The 20492-nt window shown below is 43.6% G+C and overlaps 1 protein-coding gene across 2 annotated transcripts in view; it reads left to right on the top strand.

Annotated features, from left to right (window-relative positions):
• rgs12b (regulator of G protein signaling 12b) overlaps positions 1-20492 on the top strand; it is a 195934-nt gene that overhangs the window by 148264 nt on the left and 27178 nt on the right. For both annotated transcript variants that reach the window (XM_059974132.1, XM_059974133.1), the window contains exons 12-16: positions 2464-2537; positions 4461-4587; positions 8112-8208; positions 9880-9947; positions 10626-10767. In XM_059974132.1, coding sequence (XP_059830115.1) covers positions 2464-2537; positions 4461-4587; positions 8112-8208; positions 9880-9947; positions 10626-10767 — 508 coding nt within the window. The remainder of the gene's footprint in view (positions 1-2463; positions 2538-4460; positions 4588-8111; positions 8209-9879; positions 9948-10625; positions 10768-20492) is intronic.

The raw sequence follows: 20492 nt of genomic DNA, 5'->3' as shown, positions 1-20492 counted from the left end.
GCCACCTTGCCAAGCTGTCATTGTTCCACACCATGAGGCTCCGGAAGATCCCCCGTATTTTCTGGCCAAGAAAGTTCTCCAACCACAGTGTCAGTGTCACCAAGAGGACACGGCAACAATCATTATGAGGAAATGTTGGAGACAGATTAGGCCCGTGATAAGAGAGGCCAACTCTATCATCTAGACAACACTTCATTAGGCCCCTGAAGGATGCGGGAAATGTGAGAAACCAAAGACAACTTGGTACTATACTGTAGGAACAGAATTGAGGACCCAGAGCCACACCTAGGGCAGGATAGAGAAGATGGCCAAGGACAGACAGAAATGGAAGATTAGAGAAATTGAGTTCACATATGACAACAATGTAAAGAAAGCAGATATGAGTTCAGCAGTTGTAGGGTTGCACTGTGAGTAATGAAAATGAATATTGGAAAAGCAGGAAGGCAGTCACAACGAGGGGGTCATAAATGCCAGGAAAGGTGTAAAGAATAATGCAAAATTGAACAAGATAAGCAGAAAAAGAATTCCAGGCTGAGTTACTTAGAACATCTGCTGGACGGAGGACCAGGGAATGGTAAATGTAAAGCCCTTGTTCAAAAAGGGATATATGGACAGTCTAGCTGGTAAGTCTTGTCTTGGTGGTGGTGAAACTTTTAGGAATGGGAAAAAGAAGTAATGGATACTGGACAAGAGCCTAGATAGATTTAATAAAGGAGAATTAGGTTAGCTAACCTGATTAATTGTTTTGATGAGTTGACAGAGAAGGTTGAAGGAAATGTGGCTTAAAGTCAAATGTACAGATTTACAAAAATATGTTAAATAAAGTTCTGCCTAGCAGCATTGAGATAGTTGGAAAATCAGGTAACTAACAATATCAATAGTGTTGGCTTTGAGGCAGAAAGCAGAGAGTTGTGATAAACAGTTATCCAAAAGTAAATTACTGCAGGTGTTGGGAAACTGAAATCAAACAGAAAACGTTGCAAGTAATCCAATAGTCAGGCAATATTCGTAGAGGTAGAAACATAATTAAAGTTTCAGGTGGATGATGAATTGACTGGAAACATTACTCTATCTCTCTCTCTTCACGGATGCTGTTGGGCCAGCTGAGAAATTCCAGTCTCTATTGAACTGTTACTTTTCAGATCGGAGAATATGGTTAATGGTGATTTCCAGGGGTCGTTCCAGAGACCTTTCCAAATGTTAATTCAAATGAGCACGGTAGGTAAGATCACTGAATGAAACAAAGTTTGGAAGTGTGGTAAACAGTGAGGAGGATAATAGTAGGCTTCAAGAAGATGCTGGAAAGTGCAGTGGGTTGGTGAAATTGAGTGGGAAACTCCATTAACATGGTCTGAAATATGGACTGGACCCAAGGCAGACCCTTTTCTCACTGTTACCATCAGGTAGGAGGTGCAGAAGCCTGAAGGCACACACTTAGCGATTCAGGAACAGCTTCTTCCCCTCTGCCATCCGATTCCTAAATGGACATTGCTTTGGACACTACCTCACTTTTTTAATATACAATATTTCTGTTTTTGCACATTAAAAAAAATCTGCTCAAAATATGTAATTGATTTACTTGTTTATTTATTATGTTTTATTTATTATTTTTTCTCTCTCGCTGTTAGATTATGTGTTGCATTGAACTGCTGCTGCTAAGTTAACAAATTTCACGTCACATGCTGGTGATAATAAACCTGATTCTGCTCATGCCCCACCATACATGCTGCCTGACTTGCTGAGTTTCTTTAGCAATTTGTGTGTCTTACTAAGTAATGTGTTTTGGCTTTAAAAACACTGTAGATGTGAATGGTTAAATCAAACCTATATTTATATGTCTTATTTTGTGAATGCCATCTTCTCACAAAACATTTGCCACTGACTTCTCTGGAACAATTCTTTGGCACTTGTATTTCCTACTTAATAGAACTTTTACTGCAAAGGAGACTTAGACCATAAGATCAGTTAATTTGGCCCATCGAGTCTGCTCTGCCATTCCATCATGGCTGATTTATAATCCTTCTCAACCCTATTCTCCTGCCTTCTTCCTATAGCGTTTGACACCTTGACTAATCAAGTGCCTTTCAGCCTCTGCTTTAAATATACCCAATCACATGGCTCCACAGGTGTCTGTGGCGATGAATACCAATGATTCACTACACTCTGGCTAAAGAAATTCCTCCTCATCTCTGTTCTAAAGGGACATCATTGTATTCTAACACTGTGCCCTCTGGTTCTACAATTCCCCACAGGAAACATCATCTCCATGTCCACTCTATCTGGGCCTTTCAATATTTATCAAGATTCCCCTTATTCTTCTAGATTCTATTGAGTAGAGACCCAGTACTATCAAATGCTCCTTATACCTTAACTCTTTCGTTCCTGGCATCAAGTCCTGGACTTGATCAAGTGAATATTTTGACTATGTTTTATTCTGCCCACTTTGAATTTTTTTTCTTTAAGCCTCTTGTACTTGATCAAGACTGCTGCACATTAATATCAAGGGAGATTCGAATGGAGAAACGAACACTATTTCGGTAAGTAAACGTATTGTGATTCCTGTAGAACTATTCTGTAATATCATAGTTGATTTGTGTGGTAGTACCATTAAAGCATCTTCATTCGGTAGCCTTAATACAAATGCCAATCAAAAATCAATAAAGCCCAGTTTTATATGATCTACATTTTAAAGATTGCATAAACAAAACAGAATTGAATACATTTTGAATAAAACATTAAAGCATTAAATTGATTTACTGCTATACTTTTTGTTTGAAGGATGTCTGTGTTACATTTGTAGACACATATACGCTCAGTGGCTGCTTTATTAGGTACATCTGTACACCTGCTTGTTAATGCAAATATTTATTCAGCCAATTGTGTGGCACAACTCAGTGTAGAAAAGCAGGCAGACATGGTCAAGAGGTTCAGTTGTTCAGAGCAAACACCAGAATGGGGAAGAAATGTGATCCAAGGAACTTTGACTGTGGAATGATTGTTGGTGACAGATGCGTTGATTTAATCTCCTGGGATTTTCACGCGCAACAGTTTCAAGAGTTTACAGACAATGGTGTGAAAAATAAAGTGAGTGGCAGCTCTGTGGGTGAAAATGCCTTGTTAATGAGAGAGGTCAGAGGAGAATGACCAGAGTGGTTCAAGCTGACAGGAAGGCGACAGTAACGCAAATACCTTCAATATGCATGCAATATAACAGTGGTGTGAAGAAGAGCATCTCTGAATGCACAACAGGTCGAACCTTGAAGAGGATGGGCTACAGCAGCAGAAAACCACACCAGGTTCCCCAAACTCTGATTTGTTCCACTGTAGCAATGGATTGCATTGGTAAAGGTTAAATGGGGCAGATAACACCTCTTTACGTGCACAATCAATACTAGAGCAAAATTGAAAGAGGTTATGAAATAACTACGGTAAAGAAAAGCAAAAGTTTCTACAGGTAGTCCCCGAGTTACGAACGTCGACTTACGAACAACTCGTACTTACGAACCGAGGAAGGAGAACGCTATATACCATTTTAAGTTGGATCGTGACACTGTCCGCTGTTTTAAGTCATTCCTATTGACACTGTGTTGAGTGTGTAACTTTATATTTGGCTTATATTTTTCTTAGTAAGATTCACCCTGACCCCGCCTGGGCCCCCTTTTCCGGTTGGCTGGTGGTGCAGTGAGATCAGCACCGGGCTCAAGAACGGAGCTTCCTGAGTTCGATCCAATGACAGACCGCTCCCGTGCCAGGTTGACATTGAGCTCACAACTTGACCTTGTAAAAAAAACACTGCCACCTCCAATTTAAATTCCCACGCAGAATATTGTGGAGGATCAAATACCCAAACCCATTACAGCCCCCACTTGTCCCATTTAACCTGTTCCAGTGCAGTGGACTTTAGGACCCGGGGAATTCAGTGCAGTGGTCCTTAGGACCCGGCGGAGCTCGGGACCCGCCACACAGTGTTTCTGTTCCATTGATGGGAAGTGATCGTGATTAAAAATAAAGTGGAAATAATAAAGCATTTGGAAAGAGCTGAAACGTCATTGGAAAAGCGTTAGGCTACAGTCGGTCAACAACTGGAACAATTTTAAAGGATAAAGTGAGAATAATGGAGCATGTGAAAGGCCCTGTCCCGATGAGAGCTACAATTGTTACTAAGCAACGCAGTGGTTTAATTATTGGAATACATATGTTTCTTAAGTGTTTTATATGTATAGAAAGATAAAATATATACTATATACTAAGACAAACGTTTGACTGATGCTAAATAATACCGGATGTACTTGCTCCGACTTACGTACAAATCTGACTTGAAGACAGACTCAGGAATGGAACTCGTTCGTAACCCAGGGACTGCCTGTAATTCTGAAAATCCTTAGAAGTTGCATACTTAAAAGCAGTGAGGTTGAAAGCAGATGGTTAAAATATGACAATACCCTTTCTTTTATTTTCAGACTCGACCTTGTTCCTATAAATAGATCAGTTGGTTTAAAGGCCAAACCTACCAAACCGGTGACTGAAGTACTTCGACCTGTGGTGGCCAAGTATGGCTTGAATCTCGGTGAATTAGTAGCCAGAATTGTGAGTATGTAGACATAATAAAGAAACCCCTTTCCTCCAGTTCTTTAACAAGCAACACACCAAGAAGTTAAGCACTCTTATATCAGTGGAGACAGACATCTGTGACCTGTGCTAAAGTGTAGCAGTAGGCTTCGAAGGTACCGACTAAGAGTGGTGGAAAGGATGTATAGGTATGGATTGGAGGAGGGGGAATAGAAGATACGAAGTGCTATGTGAAAGTGGTGAGCCCTGGGGTTTGTTTCAGTGCTCCTTGACTCCACAAGAAAAAAAAATCTGTAGTTGCATCCCATTGTTTCCCTGAGGGCAAAATACTTTGTAAATTATATTTATATAAAATGGCTTTCATCTGTCAGGATGTCATGTTGTAGTTGTACAAGATGTTGATGAATTCTCATTTGGAATATTGTGTTCAGTTGTGTGTCCTCCTGCTAAATGTTATTTATTACTCATTAATTTATTTGCTGTATTATTATATGTGTTTTTTGTGAGTTAGAGGTACTTTGTAGTTCACCATGGTCCAGAGGAACATTGTTTCTTTTGGCAGTGTACCTGTATATGGTTGAATGACAATAAACTTGAACTTGAACATTTGGTAACCTTACTATCGGAAACATGTTGTTAAACTGTAAAGAAGGTAAAGATGATTTATGAGACTATTGCCATAACTCGAGGGCCTGAGTTATAGAGAGATGCTGGGCAGATTAGGTTTTTAGCTGTAGGAGACTGAGGGGCTGACCTTGTAGAAGTGTATAAAATCATGAGGGGCAAAATAGGGGAAATGTGTACTGTCTTTCTCAGGGTTGAGGAACCAAAACTAGAGAGCATCGGTTTAACGTGAGAAGGGAGAGATTTAATAGGAAACTGAGGGGCAACCTTTTCCACCCAGAGAGTCAGGTCCATTCACAACACTTAAAAGATACATTGACATGGATAGGAAAGGTTTAGAAGCATCTGGATCAAAGATGGGCAGATGGGATTAGTTTAGATGGAGTAAAGGAAATTACAGTGGAATGAGGGAGGAGTTGGCCAAAGTAAATTGGAAGGAGATGGTGGCAGAGTGGCAATGGCATGAGTTTCAAGGAAAAATGAGGAGGGTGCAGGATAGTGTATTCCAAAAGAAAGAAAAACTAAAATGGCAAAATAGTACAACCGTGGCTGACAAGAGCAGGAATGTGATGCTAAGGCTTTATAAGGCACTGGTGAGGCCTCACCTCAAGTATTGTGAACAGTTTTGGGCTCCTTATCTAAGAAAAGATGTGCTGGCATTGGAGAGGGTTCAGAGGATGTTCACAAGGATGATTCCAGGAATAAAAGGTTTATGATAAGAGGAATGTTTGATGGCTCTGGGCCTGTACTTGCTATAATTTAGAAGGATTGTAGGGTGGGGGGGGGGATCTCATTGAAACTTTTCGAATGTTGAAAGGCCTAGTCAGAGTAGATGTAGAAAGAATGTTTCCTATGGTGGTGGAGTCTAGGACAAAAGGGCATAGCCTCAGGATAGAGGGGCGTCCATTTAAAATGGAGATGAAGAGAGATTTCTTTCGCCAGATGGTGGTGAATTTGTGGAATATGTTACCATAGGTAACTGTGGATATTGGTCATTGGGTGCATTTAAGGCAAAGATTGATAGGTTCTTGACTGGCCACAGCATCAAGGGTTATGGGGAGAAGGCTGTGGAGTGGGGCTGAGGAGGAGAAAAAAAGGATCAGCTATGATGGGCCAAATTACCTAATTTTGCTGTTATGTCTTATGGTCTTATAGATGGAATCTCGGGCTATTTCTGTGCTGCACAATATAATGAATATTGTATTGGCAGTTGTTAATCATTTCCAACTTTATCTTCGGAGCCATGAAATTATTCACCGCAGAAATGTACCCTTCAACCCAGCTCTTCCATGCTAACCTTGGCTAGTACCAATTGTCTGTGTTTGGCTCATATCCCTCTGAACCTTTCTATCTCTACCACCTACACTGGCACCTCATTCCACATGCTACAGTCTGTGTAGGAAAACCTGACCCCCATTAATTCTTGTCCTTCACCTTAAAATCTATGCCCTGTAGTTTTAGACTCCTCCACCTTGGGAAAATGACCATTCACCTTGCCTATATCCCTCATGATTTTACACACCTCTGTAAGGTCACCCCTCTGACTTGTACACACCAGGGAAAACAGCCCAGACTATCTAGTTTTATAACTCAATTTCTTCAGTCCCTGTAACATACTGTACTTAACAATCTTTCCTGCAACCTTTTCAACTTAATGATGTCCTTTCTTTTAGCTGGATAACATAACGGCACATGGTACTTCCAATTGTAGACTGTCCTGTGTCTTGTACATTTTTAACATGATATCCCTATTCCTGTACTCAAATGACATGAAACTCACCAGGTAATAGAATTATCGGTGGGGAATACTTTGGGAACAATGACCGTAATTCATAAAATTTCAAATAACAGAATGGTAGAAGAATTCAGAAGGGCAGTCAGCATCTGTGGAGACAAAAGGTGTAAGATAATGGTTCAGCTGTAAAAATATAATTTTTGGCTTTAATATAGGCGGCAGGTGCCCGAGTTAATTCAACACTTCTAAATAGTGATAAATTTCAGACATTTGTATATACATTTGTCTTGGATCACATATTCTGCCTAGAAGGCATGTTGAAAGCTCAATGCATGATCAGCAGGAAATAGTCACTTAAGATTTTTTTTGCATTTATTGAGTTCTTCAACTAAAACTGCTGACCTGGCCTTTATGATGAATTGAACATAGCTAGATGTTCAAAATTTGTGATAGACATGGATATTTCAGATTCATTTATCAGGAAATGTTCAATATGACAATGCAAAAATAATGCTTTAATTAAATCAATTCTCAAAAAGATAACTCCCTCAAAATTATTTAACTAGAGCAATTTTAGTTAAGCTGTCTAAGAGCAATAAGCAATATAACCACCTACTTACACCATTACAATACTGTCTAAGTGACAGCATGTTGTTATAAATAACTCGTCATGTGCAATATTATAGTAATGGGTTTAAACTCATTTCTTTGTGTCACATTCCAGTAAATGTAATAAATCATGTGAAAGTTTCCCCATTGGAGTGATGCAATTTCAATCACAGTTTGCTTCACCATTCAACTTGCATTGATTTACTTGCTGTTACTTCACTTCTCTAGTTCATGTTTCCGAAGGAAGAGACACTTTGTCCAAACAGCATTTCCAAGCTAGCTTCCACTACAACAATTTATAATGACCTTTACTCCCACATCCGGGCACTTTCAGTCTCCAGTGGTAATTGGATCCAAGTCTTTTGAGTATGTTTAAAATTACTAGTTACAAATGGAAGGTCTGCAGTTTAACCAGAATATAGTAAAACAGACAAAGCAGGAAAAAGTACATAATAGCCATCTGAGCACATGGGCTTAGATTGCCATCTTGTGTTCTATATTCCTGAGGAGCTTTCTTCTTTTGTTCATAGATTTTACTGAGAGACATGCATTGTGCTATGTTTTCATTCTGTAGAACGGAGAATCTGAAGTGTTAGATCTTGGAGTTCCTATCTCTAACCTGGATGGACGCCGTGTTGTTCTTGATGTTGCAGATCCTATTAAGGGGAAAGGTATGCAGAGTCTACAAAATTTAAGTTGTTCCTGTTGAACAGTTATTTATTTAAAATATATGCCTATTACAATTTAAAGTAATTACATGATACATAATTTTGCCAAGTAATTTTATTTACTTACTGCTTGTTTGACTCACTTTTGTCAAGAAGATAAGAAATGAAATGCAAAGAGTTAACAATGATAGTGTAAAATAATTGCATGGTTTTTATCAATAACCAAAAGCATACTTGCATATTAAAAACCGAAGATGTTGGAAATGCAACCACCTCTGTCCCGTTCTTTTTAGGTCATCCTTTGTCAATCTGCTCTGATGCTAAGTGCCAACCCTTTTCCTCACCCTTTGCTTATTTCCTTTGCTGCTACAGGACTGTTAAGCTTCCCACAATTGGCTGACTCTGTATCCATGATTCCACTGCCATTGTTGCAAAACATTCTTTGCTCAGGTCTCTACACTCAGTGGCCACTTTGTTAGGTACATCTGCACACCTGTTTAATCAGCCAATCACGTGGAAGCAATTCAATGCATAAAAAGGTGCAGATGTTCAGTTGTTGTTCAGACCAAACATCAGAATGGAAAAGAAATGTGATCTAAGTGATTTTGATTGTGGAATTATTGTTGGTGCCAGATGGGGTGGTTTGTGTATCTCAGAAATTGCTGATCTCCTTTGGTTTTCATGTACAACAGTCTCTAGAGTTTACAGTGAATGGTGTGAAAAACAAAACAAAAAATCCAGTGAGTGTTCGTTTTGTGGGTGACAATGTCTTGTGAATGAGAGGTCAGACAAGAATGATTCAGGTTGACAGGAAGGTGACAGAAAGGCAGATAAGCAGGCATAACAACAATGGTATGCAGACAAGCATCTCTGAACACACAACACATTGAACTTTGAAGTGGATAGGGTACGAACAGAAGGTACTCAATAAAGTGGCCATTGAATGTATATGGGATCAACATTATACTTCCTTCAGTGTTTGATACTCGATCCAAGCTGGTCTCATTTGCCAGCATTTGGCCCACAACTTTCTAAACCTTTCCAATCCACGTGCCTGACCCACTGTTCTTTACAAGCTGTTATTGTACCTGTTTCAACCATGTGGAACATGCTGAGGAAAATATGGAAAATTAGTTCCTCATTCCTATTAAAGCTCTTCCCTGTCACCTGAAACTATGCCCTCTAGTTCTTGATTTTCCAATCCTGGGGAAAAAAAGGCATAGGTGCTATCTGTGCCTCTCATGATTTTACATAAATCTTTAAGATATCCCTCTCGTGCTGTAAGGAATAAAATCCTAACCTTATCAAACATCATGAAAGAATTATCATTGGAAGCAAAAAAAAAATGGCTGGAGGAACTCAGAGTCTTCAGCACTTTATGCTTTCGATTCCAGCATCTGCAGTCCTTTGTGTCTCCAAATATAATCATCTACCTGAAGTAGGTTTAAAAGAAATCAGGTAAATTCTTTCTTCTATCATCAATCCAAATTTCTTCTTCAAATGCTTCCAGCAGGAACATGCACTTACTCCCAAACATCTGCATTCTCTGCAGGAACCATGCAATCTGTGACACTGCAAACAGATCTGGTTGCACATTGAATAATGTTGCTAACATTATTTGCCTGTTAATTTATCGAAAAGAAGATAACCAGTCAAATTGTCATTTAACTACAGACAGGCAGAAGAACACAGGAGAGAAAGTCAGCTCTTCCAACAACGTCACACTAAGTCAAGCTGAAAAGGTAAACCTTATTTTTGAATGCAATTAAGTGTATGTTATTGATTTTTCAAACAAAATAGTGTTTAGGAAAGAATAATATCAAAGTAGTGTTTATTTTCATGTTTGCATAGGTGCAATGAAAAACTTGTAGCAGCATCACAGGCGTATAGCATAAGATAAGCAGCATTCACAAGGATCACATAATTCAATGCTATTTTTACATGAATAAACACAATTAGAAGATGAAAAAAGAGCAAAGTTCGTTTTAGTGCAAAGTGGTCAAAATGTTCTTGGTGTTGCTAAACTGTAGTGATTAGCATTTTACCATTTGGTTCAAGAGCCAAGTAGTCGAAGGGAAGTAGCTGTTCAGTGTAAGACTTTGGGCTTCTGCCCAATGTGAGCTACAACAAGATTCATGGTATGGATGAAATATGAAGGAAATTATCTCCTTTGGTTTCATTCACCCTGATAGATATCAATAATTTCTGCTGATGTTTTAAAAATTAATCTTCAGAAGTATTGTTAATTCTTATTTTTATTTTATTGAAATTATATTTTTGGTTCAGTTATGCTTTCTACTCCATTTTTAATTTATGTTGTCCCTTACTAGATTGCATCTTCAGGTTATATTTATAAAGCTACTGATATTTTCAGATACATCATATCTCTCATTTACACAAATCAATTTTAACAATACCAGAATGACGGAAGACCCTCTTCGGTGAAAGTGAAAGGAGAGAATGGAAAACCTTCCAAAGATGCACAACTTTTTAAGAAAGAAGAATTAATTCAAAGGACAAGTAGGAAGAGGCAGCCAAAGTTAAATATGGATGAGGTGGAAGGTAAATTACTTAATTGAGTAAAGATCCAGAGAACGCTCTCCTAATTCCACCATGCAGTTACAGAAGTTTAAGTTTCTTTTAATTGGAATGAGTGGTATTCAGTAAATGTGACTTTGAAACTATTTGGATTATCACTAATGCTTAACAGCTTCAGTCACATATTTTAGGAAGGGAACCCTGCCTGGTTTGGCCCATATAAGACTGCAGTGCCATGTCAGTTTGCCCTTCAAAGTTACTACCAGGCTGTTCAATTAAACAATGACCTAGAAGTGTTTTTCCCAGGGCAGAAATGGCTAACGCAAGGGGACATAATTTTAAAGTGATTGGAGGAAAGAATGGGGGCGAAGTCAGAGGTAATTTCCTTACACAGAGTGGAGAGTGCATGGAACACCCTGCTAGGGGTGGTGGGAGAAGGAGATACACTAGCAGGCATTTAAGAAACTCTTAGGTAGGCGCATGGATAATAGAAAAATGGAGGGATATATTAGAGGGAAAGGTTCGATTGATTTGAGTATTTTACAAGGTCAATGCATCATGTGCTGAAAAGTCTGTACTGTGCTGTAATGTTCTATGTTTTATCACTGGGAATAACTTCAAGTAGGCAAAAGTAAAAGCATAACTTGTGGACAGAGTGGAAGGCAATGAAAGCTTGCGGCAGAATCTGGACCAGCTAGAAAATGGGCTGAAGAATGGCAGATGGAATCTATAATGCAGACAAGTGTGAAGTGTTGCACTTTGGGCAGGACTTACACAGTGAATAATAGGGGACTGAGGAGTGCTGTGGAACAAAGGAATCTGGCAATACAGATCCATAATTCCTTGAAAGTGGCGTCTTGCATAAATAGGGTCATAAAAAAAGATTTTGGCATTGGCTTTCACTTCTTATTTTAGAGATGCGTTTGATAAGTTAACATCTTTCGGTGGCACATCACTTTATTTATTTAGTTTAAAACAAATAAAGTGGCTTTTTAAATTTTGTTAGATAATCCTCCTCAGATTCAATTCTAAATGTGAGTTTTGTTATTTTAGAATAACAGAACTTAAATGTTTAAACAGCATGTTAAGTATTTAGTTATTTACTTTCAATGTGTTTACTTTCCAGTTTCCAAAGTGTCTAAACTTGAAAAGTAGTTTTATTTGCCAGAGAGTCCTATCAGATAGCATCATGAAATGTGATATGTAGATACATGACTGGTTTCTTTAACTGAAATCTTGATGGTAATAAATCTAATTCCTTATTATGGATAGATTTCATAATCCAGTGTTAGTGTTAACTCCAACCAATCAGATATACTCTATAAATTTCCTTGGAAGTAAGGTTCATTGAAAATATACAGAATTGTAATCTGTTTTATGATAAAATCAGAACACTGTTTTAACACAGTATTACGATTGTTTTAAATTGCCTGAATAAACTGAGCCATTCTTATAGTTGCAAAACACTACAGTCGTACCTTGAACCATGTATTTTGGGAACCAGCAATCTGTTTCACTGGACACCCACACTATTTGGAGTAAAGCTGAGTGTTCTCCCAGTTGCTTATAGTAATCAGATTCAGGTTTAATACCACTGCCATATGTCATGAAATTTGTTGTTTTTGCAGCAGAGTACAATGCAATAAATAATAATAGAAAAATGAATTACAGTAAGTATGTATATATTAAATAGTTAAATAAGTAGTGCAAAAATAGAATTTAAAAAGTGATGAGGTAGTATTCATGGGTTCAATTTCCATTCAGAAATTGGATGGCAGAGGGGAAGAAACTGTTCGTGAATCGCTGAGTGTGCGCCTTCAGGCCTCTGTACCTCCTTCCTGATGGTAGCAATGAGAAAAAGGCATTACCTGGGTGACAGGGGTTCTTAGTGATGGATGCATCCTTTTGGAGGCATCACACCTTTAAGATGTCTTGAATACTATGGAGGCTGGTGCCCATGATGGAGTTGACTAAGTTTATAACTCTCTGCAGTTTGCTTCAATCCTGTGCCGTAGCCACCCCTTCCCCCCATACCAGACAGTGTTGCAGTCAGTTAGAATGCTCTCCACGGTTCATCTGTAGAAATTTGCCAGTGATTTAGGTGAAATACCAGATCTCCTCAAACTCCTAATGAAATACAGCTGCTGTCATGCCATCTTTGTAGCTGCATGATAAATTGGTTCCAGGATAGATCCTCAGAGATACGGACACCCAGGAACTTGAACTTACTCACTCTTTCCACCTCTGATCTCTCTATGTGGACTGGTGTGTGTTCCCTTGTCTTACCCTTTCTGAAATCAACAATCAGCTCTATGGTCTTACTATGTTGACTGCGAGGTTATTGCTGTGACACCACTCAACCAGCTGATCAACCTTGCTCCTGTACACCCTCTTGTCACCATCTGATATTCTGCCAACAGTAGTTATATCGTCAGCAAATTTATAGATGACATTTGAGCTGTGCCTTGCCACACAGTCATGTGTGTAGAGAGAGCAGAGCAGGGGGCTAAGTACACATCCCTGAGGGGTGTCAGTGTTGATTGTCAGCGGGCTCGGAGTTATTTTACCGGCACAGATTGTGGTCCTTCCAGTTAAGAAGTTGAAGATCCAGTTGCAGACGGTGGTACAAGGGCCCAGGTTCTGGAGCTTTTCAATAAGAACTGTAAGCATGATTGTATTAAACACTGAGCTGTAGTCAATATACAGCATCCTGACATAGATACTTGTCCAGGTGATCCAAGGCCGTGTGAAGAGCCAGTGAGATTATAGCCATTGTAGAGCTGTTGAGGTGATAGGCAAATTGCAGTAGGTCCAGGTCCTTGATGAGACAGGAGGTAGCCATAACCAACCTCTCAAAGCACTTCATCTCCCTAGATGTGAGTGCTGCTGGATGATAGTCGGGAAGGCAGCTCACAGTGCTCTTCATGGGCACTTGTTGCCCTTTTGAAGCAGGTGTGAACATCCAGCTGTAGCAATGAGAGATTGCAAATGTCTGAACACCCCCCACCATTTGGTTGGCACAAGTTTTCAGAGCCCTACCAGATACTTTATTGGACCCACACACAAGAGAAAATCTGCAGGTACTGGAAATCCGAGCAACGCACTCAAAATGCTGGAGGAACTCAGCAGGCCAGGCAGCATCTATGGAAAAAAGTACAGTCGACGCTTTGGGCTGAAACCCTTCAGCAGGTCCTGCTAAGTTCCTCCAGCATTTTGTGTGTGTTTCTTTATTGGAGCCTGTCGCCTTGCGAGGGTCCACAGCCTGAGACAGAGATCACAGGGTTACTGGGTGCTGCAGGGATCCTCATAGCTGAAGTTTCATTCTCTCTTTCAAAGCATGCATAAAAGGTGTTGAGCTCAACTGGGAGTTATGCATCACAGCTATTCTGGATGTTAGGTTTCACTTTGGTCGGAAGTCATGGCCTGCAAATGCTGGCAGAGCTGATGTACATCTGCTTCCGCCTTCAACCTCATCTGGAATTGTTCCTTTGCTTTTGAGGTAGCCTTCCACGTTGTACCTGGTTTACTTGTACAGACCTGGATCACCACGGACCTAGCCCTCAGCTGAATACGAATCTCCTGCACAATGATAAGCTTTTTAAAATGTATATAAAACACGATGTGGGCACACTGTATTGCCGCTGCAATCCATTGCGACACTTGTACAATATTAAATTGTTTTGGTTGTTACCACAAAAAACTTACTTCATTTCCAAAATACTGGAGGACTTCCGCAGGTCAAGCAGCATCTATGGAAATTAATCAATAGTTGACGTTTCAGGCCAAAACGCTTCTTCAGGACTGGAGAGGAAGGGGGAAGATGCTGGAATGAAAAGGTGGGGTGGGGGGGGGGTGAAGAGGAAGAAGGATAGCTAGAAGGTGATAGGTGAATCCTGCTGGGTAGGAAAGGTAAAGGGCTGGAGAGGAGAGTGAACAATAGGAGAAAGGGAAGACATGGGTAACAGAGAGAGGTAATAGGCAGTGAGAAGAGGTAAAGATGCCAGATTGGAGAGTAGGAGAAGGAAGGGGGAGGGAACATTTTATTTTCACTGGAAGGAGAAATCGATGTTCATGCCATCAGGTTGGAGGATTCCCAGACGGAACATAAGGAGTTGCACCTTCACCCTGAGAGAGCCTCATCGTGGCACAGGAGGAAGCCGTGGTTTAACATGTCAGAACAGGAATGGGAATTGGAATTAAAATACTTGACCATTGTTAAATTCCTTTTTAGCCAGATGGAGCAGAGGTGCTCTACAAAGTGGTACCCCAGTTTACAGTGGGTTTCACCAATGTAGAGGAAACCACATTGGGAGTACCAAACACAATAGACAGCCCCAACAGATTTGCAGGTGAAGTGTTGCCTCACCTAGAAGGAATATTTGGGGCCCTGAATGGAGATGAGGGAAGAGGTGTTGCTGGGAGGGAGAGACAAATGGACAAGGAAATGATGGAGGGAGAGATCACTGTGGAAAGCAGACAGTGAGGCAGGGGAGGATCCCTTTGGAAATGGCAGAAGTTGTGGAGAATGTTTTGTTGGATGTGGATGCTCGTGGGCTGTTAGGTAAGGATAAGAGCAATTCTATCCTTGTTAAGGCATTTTTACAGTGGGTCTCACAAATGTAGAGGGGGCCACATTTGGAACACCAGATATAATAAATGACTCCCAACAGATTCGCAGGTGAAGTGTTGCTTCACCTCAAAAGCCACTCTCAGAGTGGAAGAGCAACACCTCATATTCCATCTGGGTAGCCTCCAATCTGATGGCATGAACGTCTATTTCTCCTACCAGTTAAAAAAATAAATCCTCCCCCTTCCCTCTCCTTCTGTTCCCAATTCTGGCTTCTTACCTCCTCTCATCTGTCCATCAGCTCCCCCAGATACCCCACTTCTTCCTCTTCTCCCATGGTCCATTCTCCTCTCCTATCAGATTCCTTCCTCTCCAGCCTACTGATGTGATGGAAAATATCTGGTTCTTTGAGTCTCAACAGTAGAGGCCTGGACTCACAGTTTTAATAATAAGGAATTTATTTACAAGGGGAGGTCAGGTCAACACAAGCGACTACAATACACAGGAAGCGGTGTGGGGACAGGGTTCAGTTACACAAACAAAGAACAAGGGAAAAGCACTACAACAGCTATCCCCCTTGACCTTAGAAAGCTGCAGCTCCCTCACCAGGGCAAACGATAGACCTTCCCAAGCATAAATCAATGCACTTACCTCCAATGTGGTGGTCTGTAAGAGAGGACGAGCCAAGGGCAAGTCTCACCTTTTAAAGCATGGGGCTGGGCGAGCTAATCCAATTAAGGTGACCAATAATTTAGGTGTGCATTGATTAGTTGGGAGGGACCAAATGTTGATTGGCATGTGGTATGGCCCCAGGTGGCAGTGCATCTGTCACTTGGCCGGTATCTCTGGATATACTCCACCCCTCGGAAGACGCACCACATAGCCAACACACATAAGAGGGTGAAACAAAATCGCATATACCAGAAATAACCAATTTTGAGCAGCTAAGTAATTGCAGAGACACTCTTAATCAGCTGGCATGCGCAACATAGTATAGAAATGGCTATGATTACAAGAATGAGTGCGATGGACCAGTGAATGACAGTTGCCCACCACCCCCCTAGGGACCCAAACGGCCACCAATTGCCCCATGAGGTGTTGTGCTGGAGGAGCTGGTCCCTTGATTTTTGAATTTTAGCCACCGAGTCCCGAATGTGAGCGGCCAAGTGAGTGATGTTGTGTAGTGGGGAGGAGAGTGGTGGGGGACTGCCAGCAGGGCCCCCCCCCAAACAGATATACCAAAACCAGCAGGAGCAAACAGTCTGTGTAAACAGTTCATCTCGATGTCATCCAGCGGGATCGGCGTGAGTGGCAGCGCATCATCAGCGTGTGCTGGGGCCCGCAAGCAGATCCAGCAGTCCGATCTGTTGGTGTTGCTGGCAAACTCGTAAGCGACCTTGAGGAAGGTGTTGGCATCTGTCACGGAGCCGAGCATCGCAGTGACCAGGAGGGATGACTGGCGTCGCACCATTGTCCCGTAGAGGGAGACGGGTGGAGGGGTGGGGGTAGGTGTAGGGGGAAACTCATTCCCATCTGGTTAAATGCTGGGTATGTATACAGGACAAATCAGGTGTACCCGGAATAGCAACCCAGCGGGTGTACCCTGGACCGCGCGCGACAATTTCTCCCTTTCTGGGGAGGCTGTGCGGCTGTCTGATCCATACTCTGCCCGAGTCCTCGATCTCGGGGGGGGGGGGGGGGGGGGGTTTGGTGGATTCCCAGTCGGGAGGTGGGGACTGTGCCAGGTGGCGGGCCAGTGGGGATCCCCCTTGGCTATTGGGCCGTGTGTTTAACTGGTCGAGGGCCTGCTGAAGGACACTTAGCCACTCCTGCAGCGTGCGAGAGGGTGTCAGAGTGTGTATTTTTTCCTTGAGCAGACTGTTCATTCTTTCAATTAAGCCCGATGCCTGGGGGTGGTTGGGTATATGGAACAGCCACAAGATCCCTGCCTCAGCCACCCAGGTCTGGGCTTTGGTCCCAGCAAAGTGTGAGCCCTGATCGGATTGTACCTCCCTTGGGACCCCATAGAGAGAGGAGAGGTGTTGTAATCCTCTGATGGTGCCGTTCTGGTCAGCCCTCTCACAGGGCACCACCACCAGTACACCCGAGTATGTCCACCATCGTGAGGACATACTGCTTCTTATTCTGTCGCGGGAGCGGTCCGATATAGTTGATTTGCCATACCTGACGTGCTCCCGTGCCGTGACGAATGTGGCCCGGTGGCCCTATCGGCCAGTCCCGTGGCTTGACTAGCTGGCAGATGGGGCAGTTATCTACAGAGGTTTTGCATTGATCGAGTGTCAAGGCGACACTGAATTGTTCAGCCCAGCGCCGCGTGCCATCGGCCCCTAAGTGGCCACCTTTGCGGTGTGCTCACGCGGCCAGTGCACTGGGGTCTGTGTCAGGGGTGGCAGATGATATTTGGGCAGCCTGGTCCACAGCAGCGTTAAACGTTGCCTTTTCATTATCTTTCCGGGTATGGGCATCCACATGGTGGACAGAAATTTTTCTGTGGGTAGCCTGGTCCCAAATGAAACGCCAGTGGTGCTGTCCCCAGAGGGGACATCCGTGTATTTCCCATCCCATGTCTTGCCACCGGGCCATCCACACTGCAATGCCGTTAGCTACTGCCCTGGAGTCAGTATAGATGTGGACTGGTCCGGTAGTGTTTTGGAGGGTGAGGACTTCTGCCGCCAGCTCGGCAAGTTGACTGGAACCCCCCTCTCCCTCAGTGGTTAAAATTCTACCCGCGGCGGGATGAAGTGCTGCCGCTTTCCAAAATTGTTTACCCCCTTTCCAGCGGCTGGAGCCGTCTGTGAACCAGGCGCGCAGTTTGCTGTCGGGGTCGAGGGAATCGAAGGGTTGACCCCAACATGCTGGGGAGGGTTGTACCTCGAGGATGTCCGGGGCAGGGTCCTGGGACTGGGGGAAAACCATGACTTGTTCATGGAGGCGGCTGACCCCTTCAGGACCGGGCTGAGCCCGGTCCGCAATGTACCACTTCCACTTGACAATGGAGGACCTCTGGGCACGGCCCTCCTTGTGGGTAGAATCGGGGGACTTGACCCATCGCATTATGGGGAGATGGGGGCGAAGGACGACAGGGTCGGTGCCTGTTTGGTGTTCTGTGGCGAGGAGCGTCAGGTAGCAGGCTAGTAGCTGGCGCTCGAAGGGGCTGTAGCGCACTGCCGCTTCAGGTAGGGACTTAGTCCAGAAACCGAGGGGGACTCTACGCCCTGGGGTCTTCTGCCAGAGGCTCCACTCGGCGACCGTCTCGCTCGCTGAGACCTGTAACTCAAAAGGCAGACCCGCCTGGCAGGAAGAAAGTGGCATGGCTTGTTCCACCGCTAGTTTCGCCGTTTCGAAGGCAGCCTGTTCCACTGGTCCCCAGAGAAATGTGGATTTTTTCCTGGAGATCCTCTCGAGCGGCAGGAGAAGCATGGTCAAGTGGAGTATATGCTGTCGCCAATAGCCCAGGAGCCCCACGAATCTCTGTGTGTCAGTTTTATTCAAGGGGACGGCAAAATTTAAAATTTTATTTTTGGCGGCATCGGGTATGCTTCTGTGCCCGGAGTTCCATTGTAATCCAAGGAAAATGACACCTTGGCTGGGGCCCTGTATTTTTTCCATATTAATGGTCCAGCCCCATCCCCTGAGGGATTTGATTAGCAAGTGAAGGGCCTTTGACACAATGGTCTCAGAAGGGCCTTGGAGAAGTATATTGTCTATATAAAGTGCAATCGAAATCTCCGGTGGGAATTGGATGTTGTGTAAATCACGGGAGACAAGGCCATGGCAGATAGTGGGGCTGTGAATGTAGCCTTGGGGCAGGCGATTAAATGTGTATTGTCTGCTATCCCAAGTAAAGGCAAACTGCTCTTGGCTTTCGGAGTGCAGGGGAATCGAGAAAAATGCATTCGCTAAATCGACAACAGCGTATCAGGGTTTATGGGGATGACCTGCGATGTCTTCAATAAGGGTGACAATGTCAGATACAGCGGCGGTGGGGGGGGGGGGGTGCAGCCTTGTTCAATTGCTTATAATCAACGGTCATCCGCCAGGAGCCGTTCCTCTTTCGGACGGACCAAATGGGGCTATTGAAAGGCGAGGCAGCGGTTCTAATAATTCCCTCCCGTAACAGGGTTTGAATGGAGTCTGCGATTTTTAGGCACCCCCCCCCCCCCCCCCGGCACTCTGTACTGACTGTTACAGATGATCTTGGAGGGAGGGGGAATGACAATTGGCTCCCACTTAGCCGCCCCGGCGACAATAGTGGCTCGCGCGATGCCGAAGGTGAACTTGCCCCTGTTTGTTTCAAGTGATTGTCCCTTTAAAACATTGATCCTGAGGATACATTTACATTCCGGGGAGGAGGCAATAAGGACTTGTACACATCTGGGGGAATGGTTGCCTATGGCTAGGCGAAGTGTGACCTCCCTAGCTGGTAACAGGGAGCCCCCCCCCCCCCCCAATCCCTCTATCTGCATGTCCATTCCCCTCCATAAGGCAGGATTGCCTGGGATAATCGTGTGCTGGGCGCCATCCACCTCTGTGTGTTTCCCTTTCCCCAGTGTACTGTGACGGGTATATGTGGCCTCAGGTCTCCCGGGCAGGAAAGGGCGAGAGAGCAAATGCGCGGGGGCCCTGGCCTTCATCCTATGGGAGGGGGGAAGAGGGCTGCCACGCCAGGGGTGAGGCACTTTGCTGGTGGAGGTGGGACATTTCCTGCCTGACGAGCTGTCTGAGTTCTGCTTCGAGGGCCTTCGAGACAGTTTCGGGCGGGGAATGCGCGGAGGGTGGCTCGGTGTGGGTGGTCTTTTTGTAAGTAGTCTTCCCCCTGCAATGCTCCTTCCACAGGGCATATAGGTTGGGGGTGGGGATGCCATCTATCTGGTTACAATCCACCCCTGCACGCAGCAGGTTCGTTTACAGCAGCTAGCGTGTGTATCTGAGAGGGATCGTGTCTAGGGCCCTTGTCTCGGTCTTCCGGACCTGCATAGGTGCCCCCCTCTGCATATATTCTAATCCCTCCAGGAGGGTGATGGCATCCCATACGGTCCTACCGCTGGCTGGTGCCAGGAGGGGCAGGATTACTGACTTCAGATCGGGGCGTGCGGTAGTGACCAAGTATCCCGCTAGGGCACCAGTCACTCGTGTGTTTTCAAGGAAGTTACGGTCGCAG

This window comes from Hypanus sabinus, chromosome 7 (genome assembly GCF_030144855.1).
Source record: "Hypanus sabinus isolate sHypSab1 chromosome 7, sHypSab1.hap1, whole genome shotgun sequence".
NCBI classification, from domain to species: domain Eukaryota; kingdom Metazoa; phylum Chordata; class Chondrichthyes; order Myliobatiformes; family Dasyatidae; genus Hypanus; species Hypanus sabinus.
Note: the sequence above shows the minus strand (reverse complement) of the source record. Positions and strands in the feature narration are given on the sequence as shown.